The sequence below is a fragment of the Ciconia boyciana genome, chromosome 10, assembly GCF_034638445.1.
Source record: "Ciconia boyciana chromosome 10, ASM3463844v1, whole genome shotgun sequence".
Lineage (NCBI taxonomy): Eukaryota > Metazoa > Chordata > Aves > Ciconiiformes > Ciconiidae > Ciconia > Ciconia boyciana.
Window position 1 is genome coordinate 19,787,535 of NC_132943.1, and position 24,503 is coordinate 19,812,037.

At 35.1% G+C, this 24,503-nt stretch overlaps 1 protein-coding gene across 1 annotated transcript in view; it reads left to right on the forward strand.

The window, feature by feature from the left end:
* PSMD14 (proteasome 26S subunit, non-ATPase 14) overlaps positions 1 to 22,491 on the forward strand; it is a 49,731-nt gene extending 27,240 nt beyond the window's left edge. Inside the window, exons 9-13 of the mRNA XM_072874720.1 lie at positions 12,025 to 12,132; positions 15,485 to 15,559; positions 18,427 to 18,552; positions 19,841 to 19,903; positions 22,078 to 22,491. Coding sequence (XP_072730821.1) covers positions 12,025 to 12,132; positions 15,485 to 15,559; positions 18,427 to 18,552; positions 19,841 to 19,903; positions 22,078 to 22,176 — 471 coding nt within the window. The 3' untranslated portion in view covers positions 22,177 to 22,491. The remainder of the gene's footprint in view (positions 1 to 12,024; positions 12,133 to 15,484; positions 15,560 to 18,426; positions 18,553 to 19,840; positions 19,904 to 22,077) is intronic.
* Positions 22,492 to 24,503: the final 2,012 nt, after the last annotated feature.

The following is a 24,503-nucleotide window of genomic DNA, read 5'->3' on the forward strand; positions in this document are numbered from 1 at the left end:
TTTTGTTCTTGTTTAGTTCTCTTTTTATTTCTTTCTAGCCCCATATGCCATTTTCCTATTTCCTGCCTCATGACAGCAGGGAGCAGCTCTATTATCACCTTCACAGAGCTGTCTGCAAATGTGAGAGGCAATTCGATTTTGCTCAACCACAGGGAGAGTGGATTAGAAAAACTACAGAACGTACAGAAATTGGCTAGGTGGTTTACTGCTTTAAAATACTGCTGAGGTGTTTTGTTTGAGCATGCACTCCCATTGTATTGTAGAATAATTATTGAAATGCGTCATGGTATATATGGATGATATTAATGTAAATTTATAAATATTTTAAAAGTAAGTGTTCATCTTCTGTAAAGCTGTAGTATCATATTTCCTGTGAGACAGATCATATTAAAGCTACCAAACAATTCCACTAAGGGTTCCCTTAATTTCATAATAGAATATTCTGAAGCTACAGTTGCATTTTCAGTTGTGTTTCTTTTTAAATTCTGATTTTTATAGGAAATTTGTTTATGTAACAGGCAATTGAAAAATTAATAGCTTCTGATTATTTGGAACCTATTAGACATCTAAATCAATTTTGCTTCCTTTTAAATTGCATAAAGAGTAGAAGAAAATTTAGGTAGCTCTTGTGGGGGGAAAAAAAAGATGCAGTAAAATACTTAATTACTCCTGACTTATTTTTTCTAGAACTTTTTCATTTTGCTTTTTCTTATTTTCCCACTCCAATAGAAATGTTGAAATAGGATTCTTTTTATTTTGTCAAAATATAATTTTCGGGACTATACTAGTAATTAATTTAGACCTCACTAGCTATTAAATCTGTTAAGGAGAAAAGCCTCCCAGTAAGTCACACTACTGTTATACCACACTTGCTCACTAAGTGCCTTTTTTTTTTAGTAATTTTTTGCCACTGTTTTGACACAGATGTCATCTTTGAGGGTCTTTTGTTCTCTTCAAGAAAATAATCTTTGGCATATTTATTTTGAATGTAAATAAATCTTTGTCCATCTAAACATTTCTGGAATTTTTGTCCATCTAAACATTTCTCAATTACAGCTCTTCTTATGGCATTGCTGCCAGTACTTGGGATCACTGGAAGTCTTGTAATGTTTGTTTTTCATACATGTCTAGCTGTTATAGTCAGACTAAATTACATTCTCAGGTTTCACATTAAAAAAAAGTTTACATCTGTCATGTTTCTGGCAAGTGCATCCTTAAAAGCTTGGAGATAGAAAGAATCCCCCAAATTATGAATACCACTTCTAATTAATTTCTTGATTTTTGAGGGTGAGATTGGGCTATGGAACGTGTATGACTTTTAAGATCCTGGCTGGAAAGATCACTATTAAAATGTATTTTGATTTTGGATGAAGTGAGGGAACAGATATATTAGAGCTCAAGGGGACTTCTTAGGTCAGGTTTGACTGCTTCATGTCCATGGCTGCCTTAGCATGGTGTCCAGTGCCTCTTCGTATGTCAGACAACTCAAGCTAAGCCTATTTCAGGGAGGTACCTGCTTTTTCTCAGCACCAGCAAAAGAACTGCTTGCAGAGGTAATTTTGCTGGTGTAGTACCCGCTATACTGGTGGGCTTTTGCTCATGTATATAGCTATGTGAGTCCAAGATCATTACTCATTATACCTCTTACTAGCATAACTGTCTGGCAAAAAATTATAGTAAACATGTGGCATAGAAGATTTTAATATGGTGTGTTTTTACTGAGATTAGATGTATTTAAAAACAAAGTCCAAAAGAACACATTAGCTAATTTTAAACCTGCCTCAGGGCAGGTCCATGCCCATATGAATTGCTATGGCTTATAGTCAGTGAAGGAGTCGTGGTTGTGCTAGTGAAGAGTAACCGGGGCAGAGGTTGTGTTCATGTGTCAGGAAGTTGGAATGAATTCTGATGAGGAGCCTCAGGTTCACCTTGATTAGCTAAAGCATTAAAAAGCAGTTTGCCCTGTCACTGGTAGAAAGCGAAAACTTGTTCAACTTCTGTTAGCTGTCCTTGGCTGGATACACACGTTCCAAACACCTAGTAGGACAGGTGTGTATGATTGCAATTTAAAGATAAGAATACATATAATTTGCATCAATTTAAAAAAAAATCATTTTATGTCATCTTAAAGCCAATGAGCAAAAATAAAAAGTCATATAAAATCCTTATATAAAAATAAAACCCTCATATAGATCTGTAGATTAAACACCAACTGCTTTAATGACCATTTTAGGACTGGGATATTATTACATAAATATAGTAGGACACAAGAAGGACAAGTAATTCTAAATACTGTATATACATACTTACATTATTTTACATACCTATTCTTGCACACAGTGTGCTTTTTCATGATTGTGTACAATATATTGCAATTTTTAGGCTAATAATGTTCTAGCTGTCTAAAATAAGCTCACAACAGATCAGTGAATTTTAACTGAAGGTCAATGTTATCAGAACCCAGAGAGAAAAAGCTTTATGTTTGGCTTTTTTCTTTTTTTTAACTTGATTTCTGTGAATGAAGTCAAAGTAAACATGCTGAAATATGGCCAGTGGGGCAACCTAGCTAGCAGTTGCTTCATCTTGTACTTACTAATAAACCTTCCTTTTACTCCCTCCAGTTTTCCAGTCTGCACAGTGGAAGTTGTAATACATATTTAGAATATTCCACAGAAGCAGTAATTTCATTAAAGACCTGGAATAAAGCTAAATATTGACATTTCATATTTATTTCCAACATACATTTTGGAATTTCTGTACAGAGAACTATATACCTTTGCCAAATGTTAAAAATAAATTTTTTTTTGGACCTTAACTTAGCAGCTGTTCCTCACCTCTTAAGGAAAATATAACTACACTAAATCCACTGTAACATAGTATCTTTAACTCCACAAGCATTAACTTACTGTGTTGCACTCATATATCTTAAATTAAGAAAAAAATGGTGTTTTCTTTTTTGAACCATTTTAAACTTTAAAATTTAGATCTTTTTTTATAAAAAAGTCACCATTTAAAATGGTTTGTTTTTCTGAGACAGTTCATTGGTTTCCCTTGATTAATAATTGCTGGCATAAGGATCGGTAAAATATCCAAAATTCTCAGAAGTCTATTTTGTACATTTGAGAAGTTTGTTGGTGCTTGTGGTGTTTAGTAGGATATGTAGCAAAATCTTACTCATACAGCAAAATTTCATGTCTGTTCTATACTGTAATTTTTCATAGCAAGGCACTGTCAGAAGTATTTGTAGGAAGAATTGTTGGTTTATGGCAAAAATCTTTTTTAATTTTTTTTGCTGAGAAAAAGACTTGTCTTTGCAATAACTTTTTATAAATTCTACTTTGCATGTTAATCACCTCCTGACAGATAGAAACAAATATGCTATACATCTTAATCTTGTGCTTAAACCATGTCCTGCCACTTTCATAAAAGAGGTTTTTGCGATGATATTTTATCCTTATCTTAATCTCATTCAGAGGGTACAAGGAGAAAAAAACACGTACATTTGGGTAGCCAGGTAAATCAAAATAATTCCAGTTGTAAATGATCTCAGGAGATCATGTCGTCCAACTTTGTGCAGAGCACAGTGTGAATGTTGAGTTCAGACCAGCTCGCTTAGGGTTTTCTCAACTTGAGTCTTGAGATGCAACAGCCTCGTGGGAATACCTGTTCCAATACTTTGTTATTCTTGAAGGTGTTTTTTTTCCCTTGTGTACAGTCAGCAGCTCCCTATTTCAGTTTATTACTACTGTCTCCTGCCACGTACATCATTGAAGAACCTTGTTCTGTGGTCTGAGTAACCTCTTCTGGAATTGGAAGGTTTGATACTTCAAAGAGTAGCCAGAATGTGGGCTGTAGTCTAAAACCATTTTGTTCAAGCAGTTTCTTTTCAGTGGAAGTCGCAAATTGCTTTCTTTTGTTCAGTTTATGAGATCTTTAGAATTTTATTCTAAAAGGAGTAACAGATGTGATGAACTTTATCATTTGTTCTTTTACTCATTTTTAAAGTGTGAAAGAAAATTATTCTTATGCTCCTAAAAGTCCCATAGAGGGACAGTTATACTGTATGTCTTTTAAAAAAAATTATTTGTCCTAAAATAGCTATTATCTGGAGAGAGAGAAAGATGCTGGTTTTATCCTCCTTGTATAAATGAAGAGCTGAGAAGAGAACTTAGCCGAGTTGCTGCTGGAGGTCCATAGCAAAGTTGTGTCTGTGCAAAGCCAAGGTCATCTTGAGCAAGGTTAAGGTCTCAAAGTCCTTTTGAGCTGTTAACAAAGAAAAATAATATCTTTAAATCTTCAAATTTCTATTTAGACTGATAAAGCATTCTATGCCTATTGTAAAAGTGTGGTGGCTCAAATACTATACTTTGAAATTTTGTAGTATTCCAGCATGTTTTTAATTCTTATTGTGCTAATGAGATTTTGTCCATTTTTCAAAATGGACAAAATTTATGAAGGCATAGGATAAAATGCCACCGCGAAACCAATAGATCATACGGTTGAACAGAGCTTTGTTTTTCATTTGCTGGATGACCTGTTCTGACAACCTCTTCCATAAAACACTCCTCTTCCTCTTTTTTTTTTTTCCCCCATTGGTACTTCTAAATCTAGGTGACAATCTGTGTGTAATTAGTTATGTATATGAGCAACATGGTTTTGTTAATACCTGACCTCAGTTTTTAACTCTTCAGAGTAGTAGATGGTCATTTTGTTGAGTGCTGACCATAAGAATAGTGACTTGCAAATAGTTTTGGTCTCTTCTGCTACTTTTACATTCCAGTTTAGATTAAATTTTCTACACACTACACTACCTCGCTTGGTGACATATGTGGGGAAAGGCAGCTGAACTTCTTTTCTGAGACAGTTTGTGTTGCAGATCCTCCCAACTTATTCAGACAAATATGTACGTGAATGGTTTTATAACTTGATAATTTCTTAGTCTAAAAGACTGAGTAGTCTAAAAGAGTGAAACCAAAAGCAGACAGAGATTTAACAACTACTCTTCTGAATGTTGGAATTACTATCTAGCCTCAAGAATTTTCTTCAGCTGAACATAAGTCTTACACTAGTTTTCTGAAAGATTGCATGTTTTCAGACCTCCACTCTTTTATCAGAGTGCTGCTATTTTTCCTTTGAACCTGTCCTTTTCCCTTGTTTGTTTGAATTAATGACAGGATTGGAGGAAATGGTGACTGTTTTGTACGAAGGCAGAAAAAAGCAATCAATCCTTAAAATTAGATGCGTGGAGACACGAGTGTAATGCCTGAAACTTGAAATTTAAAATAGCCCATTAAGAATTAAGTTTGTGAGAACTTTAAGTAGATTGGAGCCACCTAACAAGATTTTCTTTGTATACCCAACTCCCCCTCACCAATTCGTGCATTTGTCTTAATAACCTTTACCTTGATAAATAACCTTTACCTTGATAAATCTTCCCTTGACACAAGTGAATTCAACAGTCATTAGGGTACAGTTTGAAAGTATTAATTAAAAACAGCTAAACAAAACAGTAAATTCACTATATTGTCACTACTGCTTTGGAGACATGTCTGTTTATTGTGAATTATTATGCAGATAATATTTTACAATAAAATGTCTTTTAAAACATGTGATACCTACAACTTGGTCATAATCTTTTATACCTGGAACAACTTTCATTATTAGAACTGGCCTTGCTAACACTTTTCTATTGTAAAGGGAAAAATTCTAAAATAGAGAAGATAACTTTACAATGTGTAATTTTGGTTGAAATTTCAAGGGTACATTTCTGTACATTTTGTACAACGTCTAGTACATTTAGATACTCTTACAGTACTGTGGTGTCTCTTAACGTTGACTGAACAGAGCATTTGGTGCAGTAACCTGCATATCAGAGATGGAAACATCCTAATTTGATCTAGGCAAGAACCGAATTTCGATAGGAGCCTGATTCAGAGAATAAGGAAGTAGATATGTTTGTGCTGGGTTTGATTACTGTTGATTCAATAAAGTCTGATGCTCTTTTTCCTGAAGAATCACATTTGTAAGAGATGAATTGCATCTGCCCTACCGTGTAGGCCACTCAGTGTTTTCAGTTCAGGATGTGTTTTTTCTAAACCTAGGCATAAACTACAAGGTATTGAACTGTTTTATTACTGCCAGTATACCACTGTGTTGTTACTGTTTTGTGAAAGCCAGCATTTTTTATAGTAGTTGCACATACTCAGAATACATATTTTGTATATTTTACTTCCTAATTTTTGTAATGGGATGCCAAAACTGTTAATATCAATGCTGGTGTTCTAAAATTTGTTAAGCAACGTCCTTTGGACTTGCTGTGATTTAATTAAGTGATGTATGTTTACCTACTAAACCATTTACATAGGTTACTTCAGTTCATGCCCTTCCTTAAAACAAAAAAGTTCCAAGAAGACTTTTTGTTGAAAAGTATTAAATGTTTAATTTCCTTTTGCTGTGGTGGATGTAGAATAGTCCATTTATCTTCATTAAGGCATATAGCTTTAAAACTTGTGGCTTTCCTACTTGGGAGTTATGAATGCATGCCCTCACTTGTCAAGATAAATGTATTATACTGTAGTTCTCTCCCCTCCCAGTATGGATATTCAAGTTGTACTGTGGATTTGACCACAAGTAAGCAATTCTCTAAGGACAGAGAAGGAAAATGCACATACTCCTAGGAATATATTTTCCAGAGCTAAAATTGACATTTTATAAATAATTTCCATGTTGCAAACTTCAAACTCACAATCACAGCAATTCAGTGATATGCATTTGGCATGAGTCAGTTTCAGTTCTTAGTGCATTTCATTGGAAATGGCATAAAAAGTAAGATTTCTTTGAATTTTTTATGTTGTGGGCTTACAGGGGACAGAAGATGTTCTTCACTTGTAGTTGTCTAACAGTGCACGGCAGCATAAATAACGAAATGGTCATAAACCCGAGCTGCACTTCTCGGGTCACATGTTCCATTTCATTTTTAAAGAATCTAGAAACAAACTAAGCAGTTGATAACAAGTCAGTTGCAGGTGATAAAAGAGATTTTAGATGGGACATGACTTCTTTTTCCACACCTGGCATAACCACAGTATATCCTTCGCAGAGTTCTCTTTAAGCACTGGTATGTTTGTTCATAAACAGATGGCATAAACAATACATCGCTATTTGAATTCCAAGGACACAATACATTTTTAAAGATAGTCACCATATGTCATAGATTCTTCACAGGGAAAAAAATATTGATGTTAGAAATTTTTTTAATTTAAACAAAAAAGGCTGACTTATTTCTAACTGAAGTTTACCATTAAAATATAGTGGGTCTTGCAAAACAGGACTGTTTCTTTCAATATTGTTTGTAGATTTTATATTGGAGGGATTTAATAGAATCAAGTGTGTAAAGTACTCTTGAAATTCTCTTGATTTTTTTTTTTTTGGTAAAAAACACACCACAAAGTTATGAAGACTGTTTTAGAAAAGGTGGTAATATATATATGTCATTCACACTCTCAGAAGAAGCTAAAATAAGTCTGTCTACTAAGCATCCTAAATTTTAATTAAGCCATTATTTTTAATAACTATGTGCAGACTATAAAAGGCCAGATTTTTATCTAGTTAGCAATTGAGGAGTCCAGCGCTTGTCTTAGACTGTGAATAACTATGAATCATATTAATTATAGCTATCCTCAAATGTATTAAGTACACTGAAGATAATTGTAAATTTTGTTTCTAAAAATACATTATGCGGGCTCTACTGTGGGTTGTTGACCCTGGGGAAATGCTTAAAAAATGCTGTATAGTTATTGTTTTTTAGATTATTATGCTTTTTGAAGCTAAGACAGATGTACAAAAAGATGCAGTTTTTATTTTGTATTGGCAGCTTCCAAATATTTAGTATCTATTTCCAAGAGCTGCAATTAGTAAAGCATCCATGGTACTGAAATCCACACATCCCACAAGCTAATTATATTTGCAAGGTCAGATTGAATACATATTTTCAGAAAAATAAAGGGTTATATAAATGTGTCTTCTACTTGGCTGTTATATCACAGTTTGTTGATCTGGAGTATAATGTGTACAATTCACAAATTTGTCTGATAACAGAAAGTGGTGTGTGATTGTGTTTATTTTACTAACCAGTATATTCACAGCAATCACTTCCAAATATCTCTCCAGTAAAGATGTGTTAATTACAAAACAGACAAGGTCTTCTATTATATTAAAGCTACTAACAAGAAGACAGCAGGAATCACACATGTAAATAGCATCATCAACCCCTATTTTAGTCCTCTGTTTTGATCTGTGAGTTGCGCATAGACCAAAGGTGCTATTAAAGACTCAGTATATGAAATAGGCAGCATTATATGAACAAAATTTATTCAACAAGAAAACAGACCTTTAACATGAATTTAACAAGCCTGAGAAATTATAAACTCTCATATGCTGCAGATTCATGCAGTGATAATAAACAAAAAAGGAAAGTAAGAGGTTTCCTTAAGCTAGCCAAACTGCTAATGGTTTTGTTATAAGCTGTCTGCTGTTGAAATGACCTCTGAAAAGTCTGAAGACACTTGTACTAGGAAAAATTAAATGGTCAGAGTGGTGGAAGAGTTGCACTATGGAAGTGCATTTTAAAAAAAAAAAATTACCTTCGTATTTCTGGAAAATATCCCAATGGCATAGACTTTTAACTTTTTTATGTTTTTACAGAAAGGGAATTTAGCATGAAGCTTGGAAACTGTAATTTTTACTAAAACAGTGCATGCTGCATTAGGTAATTTAAGTACAATGGAAGCTTAAAATTTTTGGATGAGAAATACTGACTTCTTACAACAAAAATCTAAGTAACTGAGTGGGTTTTTGTGCTGCTTTTAATTAATCCTTAGAGGTTCTTTGTTCAAAATACTGTGTCTAAAGTTTCCATCGTAGAATACGGGGTGACCATGTTGCTGTCATCTGATTGCATCATGCTGTACTTCAAAATACACCAACGTAGAGAGGAGACTTCAGCGTGTACACACCTCCAAGTGCTCACCGGGGCTTTTTTCTTGAATCTTACTGTGGCGTAATTAACACCTACTTCACCCATTGTTCATTAGTACACTGGACATTAATGAGTCTATTTATTTTGATATAATCCTTTAAAGGAGGGACTGATTTGTGCTCACTGTGAAAAAAGTAATTACATTTCATAGAAATTAATATGTAGGATTTATTGTTGTATTTATGTTTTTATTGCTTATTAGGTCTAAATTTAGCCTCCAGGTTGTTGAGCATGTTAGTTTCTTTAAGATGGTTGCTATAGTGATAGCAGCAAATTCCTTTAATCTTAGTGTAGTTAAAGTATTTAGTTACCATTGGTCGTCATAGTGCAACTGAGACGAGAAACATCATTTGCACGCGTACTTTTTGTACCCCTCTGAGATTACAGAAATCACAATTTTATCCCTTTTTAAAGCTTAATATTTGCGATTGTAGTATTTGATTTGTGATTTTAATATTTCATACCACTTTCTGTTATATTGATATTTGTTCTACTTAGGAAATACTTGCATTTCATTCCTTCAGGAGGACAGAGAGAGCAGGCAGTCCTTTCCCACGCAGATAGTACCTGAAACACTGACAATTACTTCTGGTCAGAATTAAGATGCTGGAGTAATATTCAGTGTCACTCAGAAATATTTTAGCAGCTAGTTCTCGTATTTTAATGTGAAATTTATCCAAACATAACCTTGAGAACACTAGCTGAAATGACGAATTTATTATCAAAACTGAGTTTAATCAGTTTTTTTTTATTTCGGGTTTTCTTTTTATTTTACATGACTTGAGTCCCAAAATAAATCTATGATGGACAATGCCATTCGTTCTTGGATAAGCTCAACACTGTCTAGTGAAGTTCTCAGTTAAACTTGATTCTAGAAGCATGGCCATGAGTAAGTTATAAAGCAGCTCCTTGTGATTATAGTATACTGCCGAGTTCATGTTTCTTGCTCCTCAGGTAAATTTTTACTTGCTTGGGGTTTTTTCCCCTTATCTAGCTAGCCTCTGGAGAGCCTGTGGTGTGGAATTTTTTTGCTTTGCTTGACTCTTTAATTTATACTGCCTCTTTGTTATGGTTGGGCATTTCCAGGTGTTCATAAATTAGAGCATCTGGTTAAAATGGAACACGAGATATATACAAAAGCTTGTCACAAGTGTTTTGAAATAGAGAAAAATCTGATAGTGATAAGAAAGGAAAAAATACAATTATTTTGTATGTTACCACAAAGAATGTATAAATATATAGAAATGGTTTCAGATCTTTCTGAGAATTAAGGTTTTTTTAAATGTACTTCCTTTTTTTGTAGCATTAGTATCAGATGGCATGCTTCTGCTGCATATTAAATCTGAATTGTGTTTTGTTTTTATTGTTGTTCAGAAAAAATTGTCACTGTTAACTCACTTTAATTGGGTCACAACCTAACATTTTTAATAAAGAAGAATTTTTTGTCCATTTTCTGCATGCAGTTTTAAGACATGACATGTGCAGGTGGATCTGGCTAGTCAGCTGAGAGTCCAGGCAGTAGCCCTTAGTGGCACTGAATCACTCAACACGACTGAAATAGTTGGGTCTCAAAAGTAAATACAACAGGTGATATGTTATTAGGCTTTTTCAGTTTACACTTTGATAATTTTTTTTGTTATAAATACTTTTAGATTAATTTTATTTCCACATGAATGACCTCAATATTTATATTGTACTCCTAATAAATTGCATATGTGTTTAGTTATCAATATTTGTGTAAATGGAGAGGAAAATGCTAGAACCAGGTGGGAGACTTGATGTCGCTTTCTCTGCAGACTTTCAGTGACAGTGGTTGATTTCTTGTTTGTTCAACATAAAAGATTTGCTTCAGGTCTAATTCCTCAAAATATCAAACCAGCCATGTAAATGTATCTGTTGTTGTCCAACCCATAGTATGGAGAGGAAGAGAATAAAAATGATTGTAGAAAAGCTGTTAAAAGAAGATTTAAACTATTTAGTTTAATGAACTAGAATAACTCTTCAAACATATGCAGACAAGATGCCTGCAAAGTATGTCTGGTGCTATTTCTGTGGATGTACAAGGCTGTACGTGCACCGGTCCAGTTAAAAGACCGGGGCCTAAACGAGAAGTCTTATCTTGCAATTACGAATCTGTAATGGCGAGTACCCAGTAAGAGTGATTTTGAGTATATTGTTGGTGTGTTCTCAGTTCTGTTTCAGCTCACATAGGTGTTGGATAGGGGTGTGGGTTTTATTGTATGGGGCCACGAAATCCTATTTCCTAAGATTTTCATAGGCAAATTCAGCACAGGACAGAATAAAAATCGGTGATGGTTTTACTTTATTTGCAATGAAATAGCACTGAATGCTACCTACTGTGTACCTTTAAATCATAAATGACCTTGGTTTTCTTTTACTGTATTTTTTACTCCTGAGCATGACACTGACAAGGACTTTTTAATCCATCAGGCAGTTTATAGACCCTTTCGTAGTCACAAGAAGCAAAAAGCATCTGACTAGAAGGGAATACATAGGGCAAGTTCCTTGCTGGCTATAATTTTGTTGTCATTTCAAGTATTGTGGTAGTATAATTGATGTGACAGGACTGGGCTTTAGACTTGGTCCCTTAGCTTGTGCTCACTTTCAGTTTTAGTCTCTCTCTGTCATTCATTTTGATTGGATAAGATTTAGGTGACAAACATATGCATACCTTTGAAGCTTAGAGTAAGCGTACATAAAAATTCAATGCTATATGATGATATCATGTATATAAAACTTACAGCTCCATGGAAAAGGTAATAATTGGTGTCACCTTACAATACAAGGTAGTGTAGTGTGCTGATAGCATTGCCAGCGGGAGGCTGTTTTTTATTAATATTATAATTAAATGATTTTCTGGATAAAGGCCAAAAACAGATGAGAGTTGGTTGTGCCTTGTCCACTGTTGCTTGGCACTATTAGTTGCATTTTCTAAAAAGAATTGACTAGACATCTTGTTTTTACAGGTTGTTATTGATGCCTTCAGATTGATCAATGCTAATATGATGGTCTTGGGACATGAACCAAGACAAACAACTTCAAATCTGGGTCACTTAAACAAGCCATCTATCCAGGTAAACCCAGTGTTGATAATCTTGTAAATTGCAAGATTTATTCAGCAATTTTGTGGAAAGGTATCTAAAAACAGTAAGCTACAAATTGTTTATTGTTCTCTGTATAGTATTTACCTGCATGCATTTATAATTGATGTGATTCATCAATGGAGTTATATATGTGAAGAGTTTAAAATTGAGCCCTAAATTAGCTACCTAAGTGGGAATGCTTGTATAAGTACGTACAGCAGAGGTTAAAGTACAGATTTATGGAAATGCAAACTTTGAAAAGTGACAATTGATGTCACACCATGTGATGCAAGATAGCTACTGTTTTCAGTACTGCAATTGAAAAACTGCTGCTTATTAACATCTCAGCTTTCCTAAAGATAATTTTTTCTGAAGCAAATTATGGAAAAAATTCCCACTTCATTAATAATCTTGTCTTTCTACTATATGCTTATATAGGTTCTTGCTTAATATGTAATCTAGATTTAACCTTGTGTCTTAAATAATCTGTGATTTTTATGTAATGCAGTAATTTGCTGAAAAAATGGTGGAGTAAGAGATTCAATGGATGAATAGGATGTTTGATCAGCTTCAACTGTAATGCTTCTGAGTATGCTGTCTTATATTTCTTTGCAAGTATTTGTGAAACTTAAATATTCAAAGTTTGATTTCTGACCTTGACTTTCACTAGTAAGACAAAAATGTTGGTCTTCAACGAAGCAAACCTTTATTTTGAGAAATAGCTTCTGTCCTGAAACAAGTATCCTCTGGAGTGATTAATGCTTTTATCTGTGTCATTCTTCTGCCTTGATGTTTTTTCCTTTTTTCTCTCCAGAAAACTTTTTTCCCTTACTATGCATTCTAAAAAGCATGTGTACTTACAACCATAAAGCCTAATTCCTGCTCTTTTGATCTGCTACTTGAACAATAAAAGTAATATTTTCTAGATAAACATCCAAGAAAAAGACCGTACACTAGTCATAGTAGAACTGAAATAAGGGCTAAACTTCTGCTGCAAGAGAGCCGTTCTTTGGGAGTTACTAGATCACCATACCCCTGTCTTTCAAAAGATTAGTTGTTGTTTATTACATTGAAACCCTTTACTATTTATAAAAATGCCAGCCAAAAAAATCAGACAATTAAACAGTGTCTCCTTCAGGAGGTGGTTGTGTTTTACTTTTGATGTTTGCATTGGTAAAAACTGCGAACTATAATGAGTATGAAATAAGCAGCTAATACTCTTGATTGGATATAGGCAAGCCCATGCTTGCATGTTTCAGGGCTTTTCTAACTGGGCTTTTCTGGGCTGTGTGTAATGACCTCCCTTGTAAACCCCTGTAGTATTGTTCATTTTCATTATTTTAAGATCACTGTCACTACAGTGTGGCGTATTTTGGCCATGGGAGTTTTGGGTTTCTGTTGTTAGAGTGGGTATTTTTTGTTCGTGCTGGTTTTTTTGCAAGTTGGCAGTGAGCTGTTGCAAATGTCACTGTTAAGCTAAAAATCATAGTTTAAAATGATAAAATGATACTCTGTTCTTAAAACTGCAAAGGCTCTTGCAGTGTTGTTTTGCTTTTATTCTAAGGTTGTGAATAAAATTCTGACCCAGTTGAGGTCAGCAGCAAACTTAATATTGATTTCAGCTGGGCTAGAAGCAGGGATTTTAAGACATTCCTTAAAATCTCAGAAATAAAAATAGTACATGGCTTGACTTAGTTCCTTTTTTGTGTTTTTTCTTGTGTTCCCTTATCAACAGCTTTTTTTACTTGCTCTTTGTGCATCTAATTTGTAAGGCTTGTTGGAATGATGGTTTCCATTTGAAACAAAACACATGAAGAACAAGCTTTGCTTTAGTGTTTTATGGATTTTAATTTAACCTGTTGCAATGGCTAAACTACAACTACTGTTCAGGTTTGAAGTGGAACAGTTGTTTACCTTTTACATTTGTCCACTCTTTTAAAGAGTGATTTTGGAAGGGGAGAGGAAAGAAAGAAGACGGGGGGGGGAAGGCAAAGATGTTGTCAAATTTTAGGAGCTTTAGAAAACTCCCTAAATATCTACAACTGAGTTTAAACACAAGCCCCAAAACCTCATATGCAATCATTTTGATTTAATATAAGATAATAAAATGGGATAAGAAAATGGCAGTGAAAACTACTTATTGCTAATAGTTTCAGCCATCAATTACTTTATTGATGATAAAAACTGTATTTTACAATTTTAATTATAATAAGTGGCACAAGTAACAGTTATCTGTAACTGCTGGTTCTCGTAAATGTAACCATTCAAGTAGTTTTGTATCTTTGTATATGCATTTGCAAAAGAAATCTGTTTTAAATGTATGTATGATAACATTTTCAGCTTTCATACAGATAATTTTGGAATGCTGAAATATTAAGTTGCATAAGATGCAAATACACATTCATTCTGTATATCTCTAAAGAATGGTGGACTGATTGAAACAAATATTTACCACTAATTCTGCATATTTTATGTATGATTTATAATTTCTAAATGTATACTTCATATGTAAAATTTTATTTGAAAAATTATTTTAGTTGTGATGAGGATTTATCATAGAACTTTAACCTCCCCACCCCCCTAAATATTAATCCAACTCACCTGTAAGTCATAAATGTCAAAAAAGAAGTCTGTAATGCACATGAGCAAAATAGAAGATACATGCATATAGGTGTCACTTAACCTAGTCTCAGTTGATCAGATTGTGACGTACAAGTTCACGGACAAACTTGCAAAGGGCATAATTATAATGAGAGGGGCTTTTTTTTTTCCATTTAAAGTTAAAAAACAAAATTGCTTTAATGTCCAAGGTTAATTTGGTGCACATAGTCTAACCGATACCTGGCATGTTTAATCACTGCTTCAGCTACTCTCTTTGTATTGTACCTTAGAGAATGAACTTGGGAATGTTGGCAGTGGTTGTAAATAAATAGATAGCCAACATTCTTTTGTTTGTAGCAGAAAGAGCTTTATATTTTAATAGAAGTGATAACCGAATTTATTGAGAGAGGAAGGAGTTGAGATAAATATGTTTGTGCATATGTATCGGTCAAATGTTTGCAGGCAGTTACCGCTTTTTCCTCTGATAGTTGTTACTGTGAAAAAATCTGTGGTTTAGAAATAGGAAGTATAACTGTCAGTTAACGAACATTGAAAGAGAAATAGGAACAGGTATATTTACTTGATACCTACTTATAGTCTCTGTGTATTTGTTTCTTTGTGGTTTTTCTCGTATTTAAGTGATGTTTGAGGATGGCTGTATTTAAATGAACTCTTCCCTTCTAATATTTCTTCATTTCAATGGTGGGTAATTTTTATGCAAACTTTTCCCTGAATTTTACAGGCACTTATTCATGGACTAAACAGACATTACTATTCCATCACCATCAACTACAGGAAGAATGAACTAGAACAGAAGGTAATTGTTTTAGCTTTTATTCAGAGGACAAAGAACACTATATGAACTATTTAAGATTTGTGGCAATACTCTGATTGCAACAGCTGATACTTTCAGTAGTTGTTTTAACTCTCCTGGAGTAGATGGCTTCTCTTCCAGAAAGCACTTGGACGTGTAGTCATGATGATGAAACCTTCCAAAACCACATTCTAATATTCATATAAATAGTTTGACACCATGTTTGTCCACATCTTATGGAAAGTCCTCAGGCTGTTCTCTGCACTTAACAAGTTTCTGCAAAGTTTCGAGTTTTCAGTGATGAAGCTGAAAGACATACTAGCTGCCTTAGGTTTTTACAGGCTAGAATTCCTGAAGCTAGAAGACCGTATTTTCCAAAACTGAATTGTATAACTAAGGAATCTCAGGTTTTTATTTGCTATGACAACTTTGACAGAAGGTGCTTCCAGGTGGTATGAATGGAGCTCCCCAAGACTTCACTGAATATCAGGAAGTAGTGATGTCCTGCATTTACAGAAAAAATACTGTTGTTACTGACAACAAATATTGTCAGTTACTTTTGTGTCAAACTTCCTCAGTTACAAGTAAAATCTAGCTTGACAGTCTCAACGAGGAAAACAAACCAAAAAAAGAAAAAAGCTTATTTATCTACAGAAAAGCCAGATTCTGTCCTCAGTTATGCCTGTGTATGTTCATGGCCTTGTTAGGGTTATAAATTGATCTCGGAGTTTATGACAAAATGATCAGAATAGTTTTCTCACTTAATTTTGACTTTTAGAGGACTAGAAGTAATAAAAAACCCCCCGACTTTGAATAATGGAAGAATATGCATGCAAATCAGGGAGTTGAAAAGAATTTTTGAAATGCGTAACCCTTCTTAGGACAGTATCAGTTTCAAGACCTCACTGTTACTGAGAAGAGTAACAGATTCAACAAAACCAGCGCTCTCAGGAAATGTCCGTGAAGCTTCTGGAGGTTATTGTTTCCATTCAAATACAACAGTGTGGCCAATCCAGTCTTTTCTCAAGTTCCAAGTGTGTGTTTTTCTTTAATGGTTTTACATATATAAGCTATTACCTTTGCAAGTAGGAGAATAATCTTGACTGAATTAGGGAAACTTTAATCTGTGAGGCAGCAACTATCTCCACACATCTTTCGTGAGGCAGGTTTATACCTATCTCAACCCTGCCTCGTGGTGGTGGTGATCTGTTATCTCCATCTGTAGTAAGAAGAGTACATGCTTCATGTATTAGATGAGGAGCCCATCACACCAAAACATAATTTTAAAATCCAGCTAGCCTAGCTAAACTGTCCATATGCAGTTTGCCTGCAACTCCTTCTGTCAGTAACTAAGATCTTGCTAATACAAATTATGACACAAATTTTCAAGTCAGTTCATATGTTCCAAAGCCAGGTTTCTTTGGAAGCTGTACATAGGATGAAACAGGCACTTTTATTCAGGTGATAGCAATTACAGGGCTTATGGATTCTCAAAGATGTCTGTAGTAAATGTTCACAAATTGAAGGCAAGCTGAAAATATTTGCTGAAAGGGTCCTACCTACAGTCCTCAAGTGTGCAGAAGATCCACAAAATACACTTTCTTTATTCATGAAAATCAGGAAACTGCCTTTGTAGCTATTCTTTCACTCTTTCAAGAATGACATCAGAGTGTCAAGTAAAACATTTTAGATATTTCTAATAGTCCCCACGTTTATCACCATCAAAACTCTGCATCACTATCATGTTGTTTTTAGGGCTGTTTACTTTGTAGGAGGACAAACACACACAAGTCATGCTTTGCTTGCTTTTGAAGTTCACTTCATCACAACTGTGGCAGCTGCTTGCATACAGTTCAGGATAATCAGTGAAGCCTAAATAACTACTTTGTACATTTAATCCAAGCATTAAAATATTTTTCTACTTCATCGGAGGCCAGAAGCTTCAACCATTCCTTATTTGGCAGCTAAAATATTCACCTTTCTGTTAGCTCTCCTACAATGCAATTGTGCATTCTCAACTGTCCTGGTTTTGGCTGGGATAGAGTTAATTTTTTTTCCTAGTAGCTGGTATAGTGCTGTGTTTTGGATTTAGGATGAGAATAGTGTTGATAACACACTGATTTTTCAGTTGTTGCTGAGCAGTGCCTATACTAGTCAAGGACTTTTCAGCTTCCCATGCTCTGCCAGGCGCACACGAAGCTGGGAGGGGGCACAGCCAGGACAGCTGACCCCAACTGCCCAAAGGGCTATTCCATACCATATGGCCTCATGCTCAGTGTATAAACTGGGGGAGTTGGCCAGGAGCAGTGATTGCTGCTCGGGGACGGGCTGGGCATTGGTCAGCGGGTGGTGAGCAATTGCATTGTGCATCACTTGATTTGTATATTATCATTATTTTTCTCTTCCTCTGCTGTCCTATTAAACTATCTTTATCTCAACCCATGGGTTTTACCCCCCCCCCCCCCCCCGATTCTCTCCCCCATCTCAGCAAGGTGGGGGGAGGGTGAGCAAGCGGCTGTGTGGTGCTTAGTTGCTGGCTGGGGTTAAACCACAACATCAACCTACAGCAAAAATAAAAAATTACAAAAGAAAAACCTAAGTATTCCTGTCAAAGTAAATGTGACCCTGGTTTCTGTGCCTCATTTTCATATTTAGGGTCCAAGAAGTTTGATCTTTAAAAACTTAGGCAAAATCTATCATCTGCTCTAGCAGAATAGTTGGTTGTTGTATTTCCTGTATTTAAACAATGTAAGATCAGTAAATTTTTTCTTACATTCTTAGTATTATAAATTGTTTTTCTGTCAAAGAGATCTTCATAGTATTATGAATGTATTTTACAATGAATGCTCTAAAGAGACTTTGTTTTGCAGATGTTGCTAAATTTGCATAAGAAGAGTTGGATGGAAGGTTTGACACTTCAGGACTACAGTGAACATTGCAAACTCAATGAAACAGTAGTGAAGGAGATGTTAGAATTAGCTAAGAATTATAACAAGGTATTCATATCCCATAATGATAGTGTAACTGTAGCTGTGTTTATGAAGTGAAAAAATTTATTACTTAGTTTCAGAAGTAAGAAGTTGATTATCACAAACTCCATTCAGAATGACTTGTAAAGGACTAGACTATAAGAACAAAACAATTGTTGCAGGAACTCTTTTGGACCTTGGTTATTTGATTTGTATAATCTGTTTTCAGCAAAGAGTTTCTTGGGATTTGGTTAAATTGGGCACAAGTGTGGCTTTAATGGCCTTGTGGAGACTGTTTCTTATTAATCAACTACGTATCATTTCTATGTGAAGTTGCGCATTAGCTCTTTAGGCTTTGCCACCCAACTTTTTGCCTTAAACTAGCAAAGCATTTAATTACATGTTTTGCTTTGAAATATGAGTAATCACATCAATTTTGTATTTTTACTTAGTGAAGGAACTATGAGATTCCTGTAGATCAAAATAAGCAGTTGATTGTATTCTTCATTCCTTCAGTCAAGGACTACTTGACCAGTGTAGCAGAATAAAGGTTATTTATCTGTATCATTCGAGTAGATAGATAATAAGTATTTAGAACACATTCTAGAGCCCAATTCAGTGTTCTTTTTAGATAAAGAAATTATTGGTGTTGTAAGAAAGAGGAATCACAGTTATTTGTACTGTTTTAATACTGGCACTTACACTTAGAAATATTTTTTATAAATACTAAATCTCAACAGGCACTCTGAGTAGTAAGCATGTCAGTCATTCTTGATGAGTGCTATTTTTTTAACTTCTAAGAAGTCCTTAAAAACAAAAATCAATATTACATTCACTAGTTAAGCTGGTGGATTTACCTTATAAAGACACTGTGGTGAAGACAACAGAACGTTATAAAAATGTATTAAAATAAGTGACTTTAAACAGTATAAAAATTTGAGATCAAACTTCCAGTAGTTTAAACAATGTAGGTAATGTTATTTTTGGTTCTGCTTTACTAGTTTAACTGTCTTCAACTATCTTTAACTATTGATACAGCTCATTTAAGTTTTTTGCTTAAAAACAGTTTTGTGAATATATGACAATAAAACCATTCATGAGCATTTGCCTTGATCTTTTGCACTAACAGTTAGTAATTAAAACTACGTCTGCTGAAAAGCTGAAGTACCCTTCCTTTTGACTTTCTGAAATGTGTTGCTGTTTGGTTTTTTGTTTTTTTTTTTTGAGAAAGAGAATTATATTTTGAGAATCTTGTGGCTTGGGGGAAAAGTAAATGAAATCTGAAACACTGACCTCTTCTGTGTTTCTTTCACAGGCTGTTGAAGAAGAAGATAAGATGACACCTGAACAGCTGGCAATAAAAAATGTTGGCAAGCAGGTGAGGTGTGATGAATTAGAGTGAGGTGGAATGATATGCTTCGTTCATTCTAAATATTTTTTTTTACATGTACGTAGGTGATTTTAGTTCTACGTGCAAGATATTCTCAGTGCTCCAAATAATGAATTTATTTTTGTTGAAGATTGTTGTGTAAGGAACAAGGCTTTTGACTATAGGCAATCAGCAGAATATCTGCAAGTCGTGTTCTACGTGCGTTTGTGTTACATGCTGAGGAGCAGTGTTGAGATTTGGTAGTTTTTCTTTTTTTTTTTTTAACTTCTTTCCAAGAAGAGGCATAAAGATATCCAAGTCTGTGTTAGAGGCCAAAACTGTGGAGGCTTTTAAAAAATAGTAATAATTGAAAAAAGGTGGGAGTGTTGTTTATACATTATCATGGCTAAAGAGCCAGCTCACCCCTATCTTCAGTTCATGAACACACTGTCAGTGCTTAGCTCCAATATGCAAGTAAGCTGCATTGCTTTGTATTGCTGTTGAAGGAAAACAGTTTAGGACTGTAGCTGAAACTGAAAACACCTACTCAATTCATTCTATACCTTTGCAATGTCAGGGTATAATGTCATTATAGAAGACTCGACAGAAAACTATTTCTACATTTGATTTCAACGTAAAGGTTGAGGAAGTGTGCTTTGAGGGAGAGGAGAGCACAAGAAGTTTGTAAGAAGTTGTGTTCAAATTCAAGAAGGGCAATGGAAACAAGAAATAGCTTTAAAAATATCCAGTGTGTCCTTAAAGAACCAGTATTCATTGTATTGCTAGTAGCAGTAGAAGAATTCAAAGGATTCTGGATTGCTCTTATGTGTCAGCTTCTAGAAGCTATGTCATAACACATCTGCATTATTGTTCAGTCACTCATGTATTTCTGTAGCATTCAGAACAATGGAATTTATGCACACCTACACATACATAAATACATATATAAAATAAAACACGTAAGAAGGGTTGTATTTTAAGGGTTATGATGTCATCTCAAACAGAACTTGAGCTTCACTAGTTGTTTAAATTATTACACATACATGGAAAAAAAAATCTATTTTGATACAGTTATTTAAAAATAATTTTTTTCCTGATAAAATTATTAAGTTTTCTTTGAATTACAAAATGGTTCAGTTAAGTAATTTCCATGGGGGTTTTTATGCAACTTATATACAAAGCTGCTCACAGTAGAGATACTATGCTATTAGGTTGCATAATTTGCTAGGAACACAGAGAATACTGGAGAACTGTATGATCTTTGAAAGTTATTTATGAAGGACAGCTTACACAGATTTTTCTAGTACACTTTTATGTAAACTTAGATGGGTTCATTAGATTTTGACAATTTTTTTTTAAAGTTAAAATTCCCACACATTATTTTATATTTTATTTTATAGTCTTCCCTATTTTCATTTCTTTACACACAAGAATGCTACAATAATACTACAGTAAAGCTTGGAGATGTTTTTTAAATGTGCCTGATAATTTTGCAGTATTTGGAGATTAATTACTTAATCTCAATTCTGAAGTTGAAGAAGTGCATGAGTGTGGTTTTCAACCAGAAATAATCTTATTGTTCTGTGCAGATGCCCACAAATGCCCACATCAATTGAGTAACAGTGTGTGGGGATGTGTATTTTCAGAACACTGCTCAGGCTTAGCATTCAATTTTTCTGAACATTTGAATATAGCATTGTGCATTTTTTCAATTTTTTGTGGGTATAAATACGCTAATTTACTTGCAGTCAACACAACTATTCAAAGACTGTGTTAGATCATGCTTGAGTCTTTACAGGATTAGAACACACATTGGTACAAAGATCTGAAAACAAGTTGCAACGTACCAGAACTAAGATTAAAATATTGGCCTTAGTGAGATGCATAGTAAATTCCACATATTCTGTGTTGTCCTTAAAACTCACAGCTGTCACGGTTACTCCTCAGATGCTGGATAGAAATTTACTTCCTACACCTATCATCAACTTACCTGAGTGATAGTATGGACTAATAAAATCTTATTAATGGAAATTCAGTCATTTACTAGGTCTTGTTAGAATGGAAAATTTAGGAGCATTACTGGCCTGTGTTCCTTAACTCGCAATCTGAATAGACCTGAAGTAAATGAAATACTTCAGAGATGTGTTTCAGTAATTTCTCTCATGGCATCCTTTGTATTTCAGGACCCCAAACGTCACTTAGAAGAGCATGTGGATGTGCTGATGACCTCAAACATTGTCCAGTGTTTAGCTGCTATGTTGGATACAGTTGTATTTAAATAACCGATTTACTGTTTGTGATGCTTTCTGTGTATATTTGTTTATTGTTTCTAATACTCACAAAACAGAGACTGAGGCTATATTTGATTAAACGGAGACATCTGACTTCATTTGCAGTGTAAGTGCAGCACTATAACACCTTTCAGTCTCTGATTGTGCAGTTGCTTCAGTTTCTTCATGTCAGGGTCTTTACAGATTCCAAAGCATTCAAGAACACAACGTGGGAAAAAATGTATTACATTTTCATTTAACATTTGGGGGGAAATCAGTAGTACATATATATTTTGATTGTTGCAACATAATAAAAATACATTTACAAACCTATCTTAAGTTCTGGAAGGCCTTTTTTGAGAAAGGACACTGGGAATTAACAGTGTAGGAAAAGTGTTGGTAAAAATTTATTTCTACCCACTGTAAAAGTACTGAGATATTAATTGCTAGGACAGCAAAAATTCTCTAATGGAATTTGGCTCCTGTTTATTACCAGATACTCTCACTGAGATTAAAAAAAAATTTGTAGTAGCACTGAATTCTGAGGATGTAGAAAAAACAAAATGCTGAAAATTCCCCTGCCAGCTCCCTTTCAGTATTATTCAAAGCCTAATAGCCACAGAAGGCAACTGACCTTAAGAAAATGAATTCAGTTATGCTGATAACTGAATGACACAACTCTCACAAGCAGTGGCATAAATAGCAGTATTCTGAGAATAAACATTAAAGTGATAGAGGCTGTTCTAGGTTATTTGAACCCTCCCTCCTGTACGAACCCTGAAAGGGAACGTACACGAGTTGTCCGTATGTATAAATATATGGAAACAGTCCCAACTGGAATATGACATTTAGAACAGTTTCCACTGACTAGAGAGGGAAACGCTCGCAGGAAGGCAGGTGGGTTGGCTGCTTGGTTTTAAGCAGGCAAAGCCAAATAACTGGGTTTGGGGAGTGACTGTGGGTTTTGGGCAGGGGGCTGGTTGGGGCGTTTTGGTTTTAAGTGTTGGATGGTACATACACTGATTTGATTCTTTTGTCTGGGCCGAAGTGTTCTCTTTCTGTGTTACTCACAATATTTTGTTTATGGGATTTAAAAAAAAATGGCAACAATTGTGGCAGGCAAATATTTTAAAACTAGATAACATATTTTTGTGTTTAAGATGATTTATTTTAAAGTGATTTGACTTCTCACTTGCATAGCAAAGAAATAGGCCATAAAATTGTCTTATTTTCTACTTTGTGCCCAGTAATTTTCTATTTACTTATTCATTACCATTCAAAGGTTTTTCTTTTGTTTGGAATTCCTTATTTAGGCCTTTTAATTTACTATTTTAGAATAACTCTCTCTCAAAGTATATTTAGCACGCATTTACTTCAGAGGGAAACATGCAGATTTTTGCAGCTGCCCTCCTTATGGCCTTCCCTCTGCCCCCACAGTAGGCAGTACAATATCAGACTGGGAAAATGGAGACATATCAAACCACATTTGCCTGCACAGTTAAATGGAAGTGCTTTCTGGCGATTCACACTAAAAACCCTGCGTATCATCGAGGAGGGCTGTATTTGGGCCTTGCTGTTGTCTAATGTGTGCATACACCGCTGCACCCCAGGGTGAGATGGGGCAGGAGCTGATGGGGGGACCTGCCCTGGGGCTCGTCCGCCAGCGGGGCTCTGCATCCTTGCTGCTATCTACTCCCACGCACACGTGTAACACCACGAGGGAGACATAGTTTGGCAGGTCGTGGGTAACATGGCACTGCAGAACAGGAGAGAAGCTATCGCAGTGCTGCAGTGTATACGTGCGTGAAAGGCCGGTGTAAGCAGTGAGACAAGCCAGTGAGCCTTGCATATTCTAAATTAATTTTGACAAATGTACCTCTTGCAGAGGGTAGCTGTTGGAGATGCAGATCTCCTGTAGTGTGAGCTTGTGCTGTGGTACCCTGCTTTCTGTCCACTCCTCAGTTTGACTTGGAGGCACAATTTTCCATTTACTAAGATGTTTCATGAATAATCAAAAGGCTGTTTTTCGGGGCATCTTTCCTCATTTTTGTCCAGTGCTTTAGGAGTTATGCAGAGGATTTGGAAGAATGTGTACATGCAGTAACCTGAAAAGCAGCAGCCCATATACCATCTTAGAGGAAGAAAGAGGTTTTCAAGCAGCCACCGTCTGAGCCTCCAGCCGCAACGGAGCAGACCTTCATTAGCAGCTTGACCCCTCGTCACCTGTCAGTACGAAGGACGGGCATATTGTATTAGCAAACCTCTCTCCTTCTTTCTATGACAATTCTATAACACCACCTGCCATTGCATATCCCCCTATTATACCAGTTTAGGAGTTG